Below are 13,168 nucleotides of genomic sequence, written 5' to 3'. Positions count from 1 at the left end.
ATTCCAGCAGAAGGCAAACATGTATTTGCAACATGCTCGTCTGCAAGTAGGCTTTTGCACGGGGAGGGCAAATGTTGAGCAACTTCTTCCCAGTTTTGTTATATGCAGAACAGCAATAGGACAAATTTCTAAATGAAATCCCACCTCGTTTCTGGATTTTGCTGCATTTCAAAAATGTTTCAAAGGCCTTTCAGTTTTAAGTAATCAAAATAAATTAAAATTTGTAATTGTACTGATAGTAAATTTATTTTGAACATCAGTGCGATTTGAGTTCTGCTGAGAACATACAAACCGTGCACAGGATACATTCCATTCAAGTGTGAGAAACATTTCTCCTAGTTGTTTTGCCAAGAATTTGATGAAGAAATGAAAGATATGGTACACTTAATTTTACAGTTTTGAACAAAATTAAGTGTACAAAAATGATTTGTCCTGAAATACCTTTCACAGGAATACATACTAAAATTATGGTATATATTAATACTCACATATATACAGACACACAAAAATGTACTTCTGCTTCTCACATCCTGCTGTATCAACTATACAATGCTCAGTTATAGCTTCTCCAGTCAGACCCAAACGTGCCTTTGTGCAATGCAAGACATTTGATATTGAAATGTTAAAAAAAAAGGAACGAGTTGATTGTATGGCATACATTGCAGCATCATGAGATGGGTGGGGATAACTTCATATTTGGGACTTGTAGGAGCTTCTAGTGTGGGATAAATGAGAAAATGCTTGTAGCAGAAGAGCCCAGAAAAGACATTGGGATAGACAGGTACTAAGAGGCAGAATAAGGCTTAAAAGCACAGTGAGAAATATATTAAAATTTTTAAGATGTCTAAGCCTTGGTCAGCACCAACTCTTTATCCCTCCGATCTTATTTTAAAATACTTCCACACTCAGCACATCAACCTATCCATGTGTGTTACACTGTGTTACAATGGTGGTTAAGCAATTACCATTATACAACAGTATAACTGCTGTGCAGAGCATTACAATTTGGGGAGACAGCGAACAGAAGGGAGACATTATAATAAAAACTCCTGATAAATCACACTGGTCTTTTAAATTCTGGCACTGATAAAAACACGAAAGCCTGGCCAGAATATGGCACTCCAACAAAAACAGAGATTTCCAAATTGTATTTTTGTAGCTTATTTTTTTNCTGTTTTGTGACCTCCAATATAAAATTTTGACTATTCCATCCTTCCAGTTTGAAACTTCTGCAGTCAATAATTTAAAATGATTTTGTTGAATAGAAGTTATCCATGGACCATCTTCTTTATTTTGGGGCAGAATGATTTTGTTTTCAAATTTTAGAAGTCATACATACAGACTGACCAAAAGGCCAGCTTGGAATATTCCTTTTTGGATGAGAGCACAGAGCAGTTCTCCTAGAGGGGGGACAAATAAGTTGTTTCAGAGAGGTGTGATACCCGTATTTTGACTTAAAATCTTATCAAATCGGGAATTGCATAGGATGTACTTGGTGCAAGGCAGCATCTACTTCGAACCCCCAAGTCTCGAGTATTCAGCATTCAGATATCATCAAACTTGTGCTTCAAATAGTCTTTCATGACCTTTGCAAGAGGGAGTTCATCAAGTCCTTTCAAATTCTGCAGGCCTAGGCACTGCCGGATTTTAATTCGGCACAGATCCTGTAAATTTCTAGGCTGTCCTAGAGAAAGGAATAAAAAAGAAATGAGTATTATCTTTGGGTTTTGTGACCTTCGTAAACTCTCATGAATCTCATGTATGATCCAAGTCTTGAAAATCAACACAATAAAACTTCAATGTCCATTAACTAGACCTGTCATTGAACAAAGAGCAGTCAATTAGAATTTGCCAACATGAGTTTTTACAAATTGAATCAGTTCTTCAAAAAGATATTCCAACCTTGAGCATCTTTTCTACAGTGAAACAATGGGCTGGGAAAATAGACAGTCATGGCCATTGCTTTATCTTGTCTCAATCAGGTATTTCTTCAACTTGACTTCACCTCATTGTATTTCAACAAGCACTTGATCAATACTTTTTACTCTTTATTTTACATTTTATTCCCATGTTTTCTTTAAAATGTAGCATTCTTTACCGATCATTATTCATTGATGCTCTTACAAAAGTATAGCATTTTAAAACTTGAAACACATACATTTTCTTCAGATATTGTACTCCCTCCTTCACCGGCCTTTAAGTCCAACTCCTAATTATAGCCCAAAGATCATTCAGATTATTTTGTCTTCTTAATTGAGTGGCTCCAAATAGCAATTTGAACATAGAAATCAGCTCAAATCGATACTTACACAGTTATACAATCTGTAGAACTTACTCCTTTAATTCAAAAAGCCACAATGCAGTCCCCACAGCTTTGCAATTATGTAATACATTATAAATCTGCCTCAAGAGTTTTTTTTGGAGCCAACTAAACTCAGAAAAATTTGCAATGCATAATACATTGCGTTCTCCCACAAAAAAGTCACACCACTTTACAGTATATCTTGTGAAGCACATTGGGGCATCCTCCTGATATGAAAGAAGGTATATTAAATAAAAGGATTACTACTACTATATTTCAAACTATACAACCATGAATACTCATATGAGTGTTTTCCAAACTGTTGAGATAACATTCAAATGTATTTGATAACCCATTGAACATAGAATTGATCCGACAAGTGAGGAAAGTGAAATATAATAAATGCCACAGGCATAGTGCCTAAGTAATTCCCAAGTTCCATGTTCAGCTGAATATTACTAAGTATCCTGCTTATTACCACAAATGTGGTTAAATACTAGTCCAATTGCTGTTGAATTTTTCCTAACTTCAATTTCAGTGTTGCTCGAATTATAAATGCTTCAATACCTCATGCGTCTTTACATGAAGCCGACTTTCATCTCTCTCCAGAAGAGAGCATCTGCCATCTTGAAAATCCCATAAGCAGGGCTTAAAGATAAAAATGACAGGTTTAACCCCCACCCCCCACTCCATATTTAAACTCAAAATATAGTTGAATTTTCTCATTCCCTCTTTGACACTGAGGCACAAAATATTCATTTATTAATTCCAGCATGCAAAGCTATATAAATTCAGCCTCAAAAAGAGAAAGCTAATCTACCAGTTTTGGAACATAATTAGTGATGCAGTTTTGGTTTGTACTTAGTTTATACATGGATAAAGTGTATATAAAAATGCATTTGATTCCAATCAGGTTTTATCCAGAGATATTGAATGTACATAGGGACTTTAAAGGTTTGTGTTGTTTTAAAGGTTTAAAGTTTTATTTTTCCACTGTTCTCTAAACATCTCCCAATTTAAGAAAATGGGTAACGTAAATAAAATGTAAATAAACCATGGACCTATAGACTAATTATATTTGAATTATTTAACCTTTGAACCTATTTGTATTCGAAACATTACTTAAAATATCAGATTTGAAAAAAAACTGATAATTTGGACAAGTCTCTTAATAGAAAAAAAGCAAAAGTATAAAAGGTGTACAAGAGAAGCAAAAGGGAGATTAGGCAGGCTAACAAGGAAGATTAAATATACTTGTGCCTAACAAAAGGTGATCGTAATAGCTGTTTTAAGCAGAAGATAGTTAAAAGGGTGGGACCAGTTAGCATTGAAAACAGCAAACTTGTACTTGAGCACGAAGGAATGACAGTTTCTAAATTGCCTCAGTTTTCAAAAGTCCAATCGTTTAAATTTTAATTAAAAAAGAACAAGGCTTGTCTGGAATATATTCCACATTTTTCCAACACTAAGATTTTTGTCAAATCTGTGATTGGGTGGTTACAAGGTAGTTCAGCTGAAACTTTATTACCTTCGTATTTTTTTTCTATTCTCCATGCAAGATTCGAGGAACTACTGTCTTCTACAAAGAGGAGAGAAATTAACTTTGAAAAGTCTTCCTGTAAAGTTTGCAGCGATCTGTAAAAAGGCTCCACTGCATGAAGCCTGGGATCCCACCACACTACGTTTTGTGCTATTCTGAATAGATCAAGTTGATCGATCTCTCTCTCTCTCACATACATAACACACACACAAACAACAAATTAACGGTACTATTGTGCCAGTCTGTGATGGAGGTACAATGTTGTTTCAGTGTCACCTACACTGTAAGTGGATTGGCACTGTCCAGATCGAGGATCACCCTTTTATGTCTATCCATTATTTTATAGCCTATGTTGAGGTCCAAACTACCGTCTTTTGTAACAAGATTAACGGCTGATCCCATTGTCAGGCTTTGATGGTATCAAAATTCTTAATATCTGTAAATCATACTTGTCTAAGTTTGACATGGTTTAACATTCCCTTGAGCTATTGTAAGTGATAACACATACACAGTGGACCCACCCACTTCATCCATATACATTTTATTCTATTGCACTTGGAAGCCAGTCCCATAGTCGATTACAGTGCACAAGTATACCTTTCTTGTAAGCACGCCAGTTCCTTTTTAGTGGAAAAATCTAAATTAGATGAAAACTAACTGTAATCAGCGCACTGTTGCAGATTTACACACGTCACATGGTTATCTTAGACAACTGTAGTTACCGAATCTCACATAACATAATCTTTCAAGATTTTTTTAAAAAAAATAACATACTTGTGACTTCCTGTAAGAAATCCAGGCAGGGTCTGCTGGCTCCAGATAGACTAATAGACACAGCCAGAGGGGTCTGTCCCTCATAGTTCCTTGTGTTACAGTCTGCACCATAATTGTACAACATCCGTGCACAAAGCACATCATCCCTTAGTGCAGACAAGTGCAGTGGGGTCTGACCATCCTCAAGTCGGCCAAGGTTCGTGTCTGCCCCTCTTTGAAGGAACATTCGACAGTACGAGTGGTTGCTTTTGATCACTGCATAACGTAGTAGGAAACCATTTTGAATATCAATGTTGGCATCGTGATCCAAAAGGATTTTTACGCAGCTTGAGCGTTCTCGGATAATGGCGAGCTGAAGTGGTGTGGTGCCTTTATCACTGAGAGGGTCAACCTCAGCCTTGAATTCCAGTAGAAGTTTGACAAATGAATCTCTGCCATAATGAGCAGCCACATGGAGAGGAGTCCAACCATCGTTACTTTTTGCATTAATAATGTCAGGTCTGTGTTCCGATTCTAACATCAACCGTGCAATCCGTGCTCGGCCATGCATAGCCGCATAATGCAAAGCAGTGAAACCGCCAATTAAGTCTTTAACAGTGGTATCAGCTGAAAAAGAACAGAAAGACTTAACAGAGATTGAGAATCCAGAAACCGTGCTTTTAAAACACATACTCACATGCTTGATCACCACACTCAACTCATGTTACAGGATTTGGCAAAACTTTAAAAATGACCCAGTCCACTACCACTCGTTATGAACAAGCAAAAGTTAACCCCAATAGAGTCCATAGCCCCTTCAATTTGGAATCTGTGTCTATTTGCACTTTGTACGTGCTACCCCGCACTGCTTACTTACTGGAATTCCACTTGGTCCCATATCACACGGTAAGCTTTCTTTGAACAGCACATATTGTCATACAACTATTTACTAGAAACACAGAACAATGCTATCAGGTACAATGCAGCACAGAATCAATGAGAATATCCTTGAAAAGTAATTTTACCTAAGAAAAACTCAGGCATCTTGAGAATTCTCCCTTGTTCTCACAGCTCTGAACACAGCAACATACTCCCTACTCTTGCACAAACCTACACTGAAATGGTAATTCTAAATCAGTTCATTATGATTTGGTAATCAGAAATTCTGCCTCAAACTGGCCAGCATTCTTCTAAAATGTGATAGTTACACAAAGGGTCTTTGAAAATCCTTTAAAATTATATTTCCCTGGTTTGTGTATCACCACAGTTCCTGGTCAGTTGAGTGGACAGAATATACACTAGCATAATTGCCATGTAGTCAGCAACTCTTCATATTCAATGCTAATTACCATTCAATTCCAAAAATGCATTGCAATATTCAATAAATACTCACCTGGTTTCCAGGAAGATAACACAATTCTTTGATGAGTTTTCACAAGACTTTGACTTGTCTCGCAATGTTCATTTGATCGATAAGACTGGATTTTGAAACCATCAAAGCCTGACAATATAACCTATAGAATAATAATTAGGCTTAAAGGGAGTTTGGGACTCAATAACACAACTGAGGAGTTCAGATAAGATCATGAACCTCAAAAGTGCTATGCATAATGAAGAACCTTAAGACAGGTTGGATCTAAAAACAAAAATTGAGGCATCAAAACAGTGCCCAATGTGGAGTGTTGAAAAGAGAATGGCTTGATCTTAATGAGGCCCATATCAGATATATATTTCTCCTAGCTTGTTTCCGATGCTTGGTACAGCACCTGCAATTTTGCAGTGAAGTGCTAATGTCAAATATTGTTTGATATATTGATATTCAAATCTTCTAAAAATGGTTTGAAGTGGCTTAGGCTTATAAGAAGGAAGACGTCTTCTAGGCATCTCAAAGCGCTTCACAAAATATACAGTAAAGTGAATTGACTGCATTTTTGTGGGCAAAACATGGCAACCAATTGCGCACAGCGGTGTCCCACAGTCGTGGATTGAAGTGACCAAATTATTATGGAGTTTTTTTCTTGAGGGATTATTATCAGGCGTGTGGAGAAAGGAAACTTGCCCAAGGTTTCGTCCTTAATATTGTGTTGTAGTGAATTTAAGCGTTTGAGAACCCCTCCAAATGTGAAAGATGGTATTTAAGTGTAAATTTGTATTGTAATTTAGGTGTGAACTAAATAGGTGTATTACACTACCACCTAGTGTTCAGTGGGTCATACTATTCTAAACATTACGCTATTGAAAGGAAGTTGAAATTGCTTACAGCAATAAAGTGATTAGGAGGGGAAAGCCCACTTTATTTTTTCCATTCCAAAGTTTATTGTGGATGAGGGAAAGCAAAATGCAACATTTTGTTAATTGTTGTCGAATACCTTGTTTTAAAATGTTAGTAAAATAGCAGTTTTGTGACCTGCTCTTTGATAACATTAAAATGATCCTTTAAACAGCTCGAGCAGTTTAAGGGGCCATTTTAAGCAGAGGATAAATCAATTTGCATTTATACTGCAGAGGTGCAAATTAATTTCTCCGTGAAACATCTTCAAGCTGTTTGTATCAGGCATGCACCAGCATAGGACACTTCTTCATTTTGTGCCCCAAACTGGATCTTACACCTTTTATTGTATATTTTAGGCAATTAGAGCACCGAATCAATGTACAAAGCACAATATAAAACTTGCCATTCAAACCAAAAATGTTTGACATAATAAGAAGCACTGCATTGAGTGACATTCAGTGAAGTCTCTTTCAACCATCTTCTTTACTCCATCAGACCGGGAGTATGCCAAATGTCTAGATTAATCTTCTCTAATCTCGTAGTAGCCAACCCTTTATACTACAGATCAGTCTTCTCATGCTTCATTCTCTCCACTCTGGTTTTGTAGCCAGAGCAACACATTATGATCTAGTCAGTGTTTTGTAGTTCACTAGACTTGTAGTTTACTGTTCTCGCTAAATATCAACATTTGGTTTGTATTTTAATTGCTCACCACTTACCACATGATTGATAGGAAGCAATACCGCACTTTGTAAATCTCATTCTTTCAATTCAACTTTATTTTTTTCGCATTTTGATACGCGGTGCGACCAATCTTCACTATTGTAACAGTTTACATTTATCAGTGCAGTTTTTCTTATTTGTCTCTCTAATTTTATATTAGATCTAAATCATTTGGTAACTTTTACTGCATCTTAAAACTCTGCTCTCCCAATTTAGTATTAGAACATATGGCAATCTTACAAGTAGTTTTGATACTCAAGTCATTGAAGTAGATTAGAAATGAGGTCCAAGCACGAATCATTGCAGGACTCCACTTAGCACCTTCCCCATTCTGACACTGCTTTCACAAAACTCCATTTCTCTTTTTATTTAAAAAAAACTTTATCCACTCCCACAGTATATCTGTGGTCTTGGCTTTCACTTAAATTAGTGATTCTTCCAAGTAGGACTTTATCAAAATCCTCCTCAAAGTTCAACAAAAATATATCATATCATAGGGAGATTCTCACTTGCTCTGCAGGTGTAGATTAGCAAATTATAAAAGTTTAAGACATAAGAATATTACTAAAAAATGTTCCGATTTGGTTGATGAACCAAAGCCATAGCAATGTACAACAGTAAGAGGCCATATGGGCTATTTTTTAGTGCCAATGTTTTCTCCTCCATGAAGCCACCCATCCTATCCACCATCCCTTGTATCCTCCAATACACCATCTGAATGGATCTATCTAATTCTCTTAGATGTCCCAATCGCCTCTGCTCAAGTTGGAGCATGCGGATAAGCCTCTCTCTTTCAGAGAAGTAACAACAAAGTTAGAACAGAATATTGGAAGGTCACATCCTTTCAGCGACTTGGGCTCAGGATCCCAGCTGACATTCTAGTGGAATGAGGATGGCGTACATCAAGTGCCGTCCTTCAAAGGAGATGTTAGTTCGATGTCTCGTCTGCCTGTTTAGGTGGATGTTAAAAGAACCCATGACCCCATTTCAAAAGGAGGAGTTTCTTCATGTACTGTCCAACAAATCCTCCAGAGAAATGGGTTGCTCAGCACCAACCGGCCTACTTAGGAGTTGTTGCTGAATGCAAATCATCTACTGCATTTGCTTACAGATACTCTATATTTTACAGTAATTGCAAATAACCCTTAGAAATATTGATGTGATAAGGTGCTGCATCAATATTGCTACCCCAAACACATACAGTCCATTATACACTTATTTGGTAATCAATGCAAGCACACAGACAACTGCAATTAATAGTGTCAGAGTCTCAATGCAGTCTGTACTTACCTCCATGCTCTAAGAATACTCTTACACATCTTTCTTTGCCTCTGGCAGCAGAAAAATGAAGTAGTGTCCATCCATTTGCATCCCGACCATTCGGAGAATAGCCTTCCTCCAGCATCTTGCGCACTGTATGAACATCACCAGCTGCAACAGCATTTTGGATCTGCAGTTCCTGCTGCAATTCCGGATTTCTTCTACAGTGATGATGGAACATGCTAGTGCGTCACGTTGTCACAACCGATGCATGAGGTCACTTTCCTTCAGAAGTTTCAGTTAAAAATTCAAAATCAGTTGCACAATAACACTCGTCAACCAATTGTCCAAAATTGTAAATTTAAAAAACACTGGGATCAGTTTAGTTCAGAAATCAATGAAACAAAATAGCAGAATTTGCTGGAGATTCCATCTGCTCGATTATAAGCGTTTCTTTTGTTTTGCAAAATTATGAATTCTCAACAACCACAGGCATTAGGAACAATGGAAAGGTACTTTATAGACAGTTACAATAGTAACCAAAGTTACAAAATTTAAATTAATATCTAGATCATTCTTTGCTGGCAAACTACATTAAGGAGCTCCATATTATATTTTTAGATTATACTACACAATATGTACACTTTATATAATATATATATACACACACACACACAGAAATCCAGTGATTGAGGGCAGGAGGTAGTTCAAATTAACGGTTTAGCAATTTCAATTATACATAATAATGTTGTGTACATTTTTCAAAAATAAGTCAGAACTTTGGTCCTTTTTTTAATGTCCACTGTTTACACTGGTACAATAATTTGTTAGTTTCCAGGAGTATGATTGGCACGGGTAAGCCTGATTTATACTGACCCGCTCTAAATTGTTCGTGCCAGGAAAGGCTTCACTAATAGGCATTGACTGTTTTTAAAGAGCTGATTGGCATAATAAACCACCCAAGAATTTTTAAAAGGACCATTTTGAGCAATGGCCAAAACTATTTCTACTGCCTATATTTATTCTGCAGTGGAGCAAATTAAGATCTTAACAAAAACACTTAAAGGTGGTCTCAGCAAGCAGACTCCAGGGATAATGGCCATGCTTCGAACCTGCTTTATACTTTCTTTTTTTAAAAAGTATAATTTGATGCACTTTTTGCATTGAGGCAGCACATAACACACAGTACAAACCAGGCACAAAACTGCCCTCAGCAATTTAAGTGTCTTTATCATTTCCATATATTCCTAGTGCTACGTGATTTTTAAATACTGCACTGTTAAAATGTATTTTGGCATCAACATACCCACACAAGGACTTAGCCAATCCAAATGATTATGAAAAATATGTGCTGGACAGAATTTTATAGCAAACAAATACTGCTGAAGTACAGCAACTCGACACCTTTTTAACCCCTCCACTCAAAGAGTACCACTTGTGTAAAAGCCTAATCTATTACAGTACTAGAGCATTTTGGTGGATACACGAGTTAGCACGACCAATGATCATACAGCAAATGCTAGTTGTATGACAAATCATCTTGGACATCGTGACAACTGGTGCAATTTTAGTAACATTTTATACTGTATTCTGTTGAGACAAATGGTATCAATCCATTAATGAATTATTTCAGAGTTCAACAGATTTAAAAGAAAATTTACTATTTTATTACATATTCCTGAATACATTGTGCATTTCCCAACAGTTTTGAGTATAATTCTTGTTTACTTACGTTTTAGTAACACGGTTTCCTTGAATGGAAGTAGTTTCTTCCAGGTTTCAGTGCCTACAGAAAAAATTATGCATTAGTCACATTTATTATCATAGTTAACACAGCCTCCACCAAAGAAAACCATGTTTCTATCTCACCAATATACAGATAAAACAGTTGCACCATTCATTCCTAATACTGACTTGCTTTCCACAGCTGTAAGTCAATAATGGGAATGAAGAGTGTGGCTATTTTATCTTTTCACCTGTGGTATCACTTTAGTGAATCCAAGTTGCACCCTGAATGACATATTGCAATAATGGGTTACCCAAAAAGTGCAAAATACTCTAGTTAACCAAGATCTTGTACAGATTCTACATCAGCTCCTGTGTTAAATGTATATAAACCCAATTTGATCTTTTTAATGCATTTTCCACCTAAGAGCTACATCCATACCTCAAAACCCCATTCTTCTAATTCCTGGAGAATTTTACCATTGAAATATATCAAAAACATTATCATCTCCACAAACCTAATGGCTAAAATCTATGCCATACTGGTTTATAGAAGGCAACTGGATGGTGCAACGTGCAGCTGGATAGATTATAACTTATAACTTCAAGATCTCCTACACCTACAAAATATACAGTCAATTCACTTTACAATATATTCTATGAAGCACTTCGAGATGTCTCAAAGACATCATAAGGCACTATATCAAATGCAAAGATTATTATCTCACAGCATTTCACAGGTAATTCCTGTCATGAATGTGTATATGCAGGCAATGCAACTGCCAATTTGTGCACAGCACCATTACTTTGAGTATCTGGCAAGCCACAAGGTAGGTAAATAATGTCTACTCAATGTGGCGCTTAATTTAATGTTCAAGTGATCCTACTGTGTCAGGAGGGCCTACTCTGTATAAGTTCTGCCAAGAAAGTAAAAAACAAAACATATTTTAGTTGGAGCATCCCCATGTTCTCCCCTACTTACTTCCCAAAGGAATTTCTAACTTAAGAATTTGATAAAAACAAAGCTTTTGGAAACTTCACAGCCAGCAATGCCGCAGTGAAGGGGTGGGGGACGGATGGATCCAGAGAGCAGCTAACGAAGTTTATTGGCCCTAGTGTTGAGTTTGGGAGCCAGTCTTTGGATAGAGTAACTGGTTTATCCCAATCACAGATGGAGGAAGCAGTGCACACAGGTACACAGAGGCAAACACAATGCAAATGTGTGTAAATATATATATATACACACACAAACACACACAGTCTAGACACACAGACCCAGCCAACCTGTGCACTCTCAGCCTCTCGACCCTTCACATCTGACGCTTCCTCCCATGATGCGGAAGAACAAATCCTGTTTCTCTCCCCCCCCCCCACCCATCACCACCACCACAGAAAACCCACCAAACGTAAGAACCTTCTCGATCTGCTTCATGGCCGTACAAAATAATAACAATAATAAAAGCCTCTTGTGGGGAAGTGGGAGCTGAAGCCGCGGGCGCCGGTCACCGCCTCTTCTCACTTAACACTCACTTCTGTTTTTTTTCCCCCCCTCTCACTTGGCCTCCCTTTTTGCCCTCATTGGTCCGTCTCCACGCATCCTCACTGAGCCGCTAGGGCGGGCCAAGCCCGAGCCGGGGGAGGGTGAAGGAAGGAAGGGAGGAGGAGGGGGAGGTTGGGGGCGACTCGGTTACTAATATCCCTCGGTGCTCGGCCCTCGGCGCCAGGGCCTCGCAGCTGCTCCACTCGTTCGGGGCCTCCTGCCGACTGGGACCCTGTGACCGGGGCCTGACGAGACCCCGAATCCGAGGCGTGGGCCGCACGTAATTTCCTGGGGCACTTGTTGCTGCGGAGCCATTTCAGTCCGGGCCGGAGCGGGGCCGCGCCTGCGCACTCTCTTCCGCCACTCGCGCTCTCCACACCCCCCCCCTCCTCCTCCTCCCCCCTCGCGCGCTCTCACCTCTCCCGGCACTGAGCATGCGCGGAGGAGGCGGCCAGTTACTATAGAGATGCCACAAACAGTCTGAGCGAGTGAGTGACACACACACACACACACAGAGAGGGCAGGAGATCACTGACACAGTTACATATACCGTGTACTTTTTTTTTGGGTGGGGGGGAGGAAGAGGGAGAAAGGGAATGCTTTGATCCTCCCATCTGCCATTTCGAAAGGGGAAGGGGATTTTGGAAGCAAACCTCCCTCTTCTTTACCCCTCCTCTCCTCCTCTTGGCGAAAGAAAGTAAAAGGGGGTGGGGGAGGAGCTGAGGACGCACATCTTTCTTCCACCAACTGGACTGGAAACTGGAGGGGGACCTGTTTTTGTACACTCGAATTAAACAAAAACGCAAACCCTGTTATTTGTGTGGAACGTGTGTCTGGGGTGGGGGGGGGGGGGGGGTTATGGTGAATATATATTAGTTCCACGTTATGGGAGGGAGTTAATGCTGTGCCAGTCGATGCCTTGAAAAGGGAAACCGAATCTTGTTGATAGAAGAGGATTTGAGCACTGTTAATATCTCCGGTTATGTCCATGGTAATATCAGGAACCCTGAAGTCAGGGAGGGGGGCATTGCAAGGGAAGAGTAGGAGGTAGGT

General features: G+C 38.7%; 1 protein-coding gene across 3 annotated transcripts; it reads right to left on the bottom strand.

Moving 5' to 3' along the window:
* Positions 1-224: 224 nt before the first annotated feature.
* asb7 (ankyrin repeat and SOCS box containing 7) lies at positions 225-12,456 on the bottom strand. Of its 3 annotated transcripts, XM_007907337.2 has the most exons (7): positions 12,106-12,456; positions 10,583-10,636; positions 8,881-9,135; positions 4,617-5,222; positions 3,831-3,881; positions 2,870-2,950; positions 1,625-1,684 (listed from the first exon to the last, which is right to left on the bottom strand). In XM_007907337.2, the coding sequence occupies exons 3-6, from the start codon at positions 9,089-9,091 to the stop codon at positions 2,898-2,900; spliced, it is 921 nt and encodes a 306-aa protein (XP_007905528.1). In that variant the 5' UTR covers positions 9,092-9,135; positions 10,583-10,636; positions 12,106-12,456; the 3' UTR covers positions 1,625-1,684; positions 2,870-2,897. The 3 variants fall into 3 exon arrangements, with proteins under 3 accessions (XP_007905515.1, XP_007905520.1, XP_007905528.1); XM_007907324.2 differs by lacking the exon at positions 2,870-2,950 and having other exon boundaries at positions 225-1,684; XM_007907329.2 differs by lacking the exons at positions 2,870-2,950; positions 3,831-3,881 and having other exon boundaries at positions 225-1,684.
* Between the last annotated feature and the right edge of the window lie 712 nt (positions 12,457-13,168).

This window comes from Callorhinchus milii, unplaced genomic scaffold, assembly GCF_018977255.1.
Source record: "Callorhinchus milii isolate IMCB2004 unplaced genomic scaffold, IMCB_Cmil_1.0 Scaffold26, whole genome shotgun sequence".
NCBI lineage: Eukaryota > Metazoa > Chordata > Chondrichthyes > Chimaeriformes > Callorhinchidae > Callorhinchus > Callorhinchus milii.
The sequence above is the reverse complement of the archived record's forward strand: the minus strand, read 5'-3'. Positions and strand labels throughout refer to the sequence as shown.

Bases quoted from the DNA above. Each gene is read 5' to 3' on its own strand.
- asb7 (XM_007907324.2), bottom strand. From the start codon at position 9,091: ATGTTCCATCATCACTGTAGAAGAAATCCGGAATTGCAGCAGGAACTG. The intron at 5,223-8,880 runs GTAAGTACAGAC...GTTCTTTTTCAG, and splicing joins AGTATTCTTAGAGCATGGAG to CTGATACCACTGTTAAAGAC. The intron at 3,882-4,616 runs GTATGTTATTTT...TCCTCTTTGTAG, and splicing joins TTTCTTACAGGAAGTCACAA to AAGACAGTAGTTCCTCGAAT.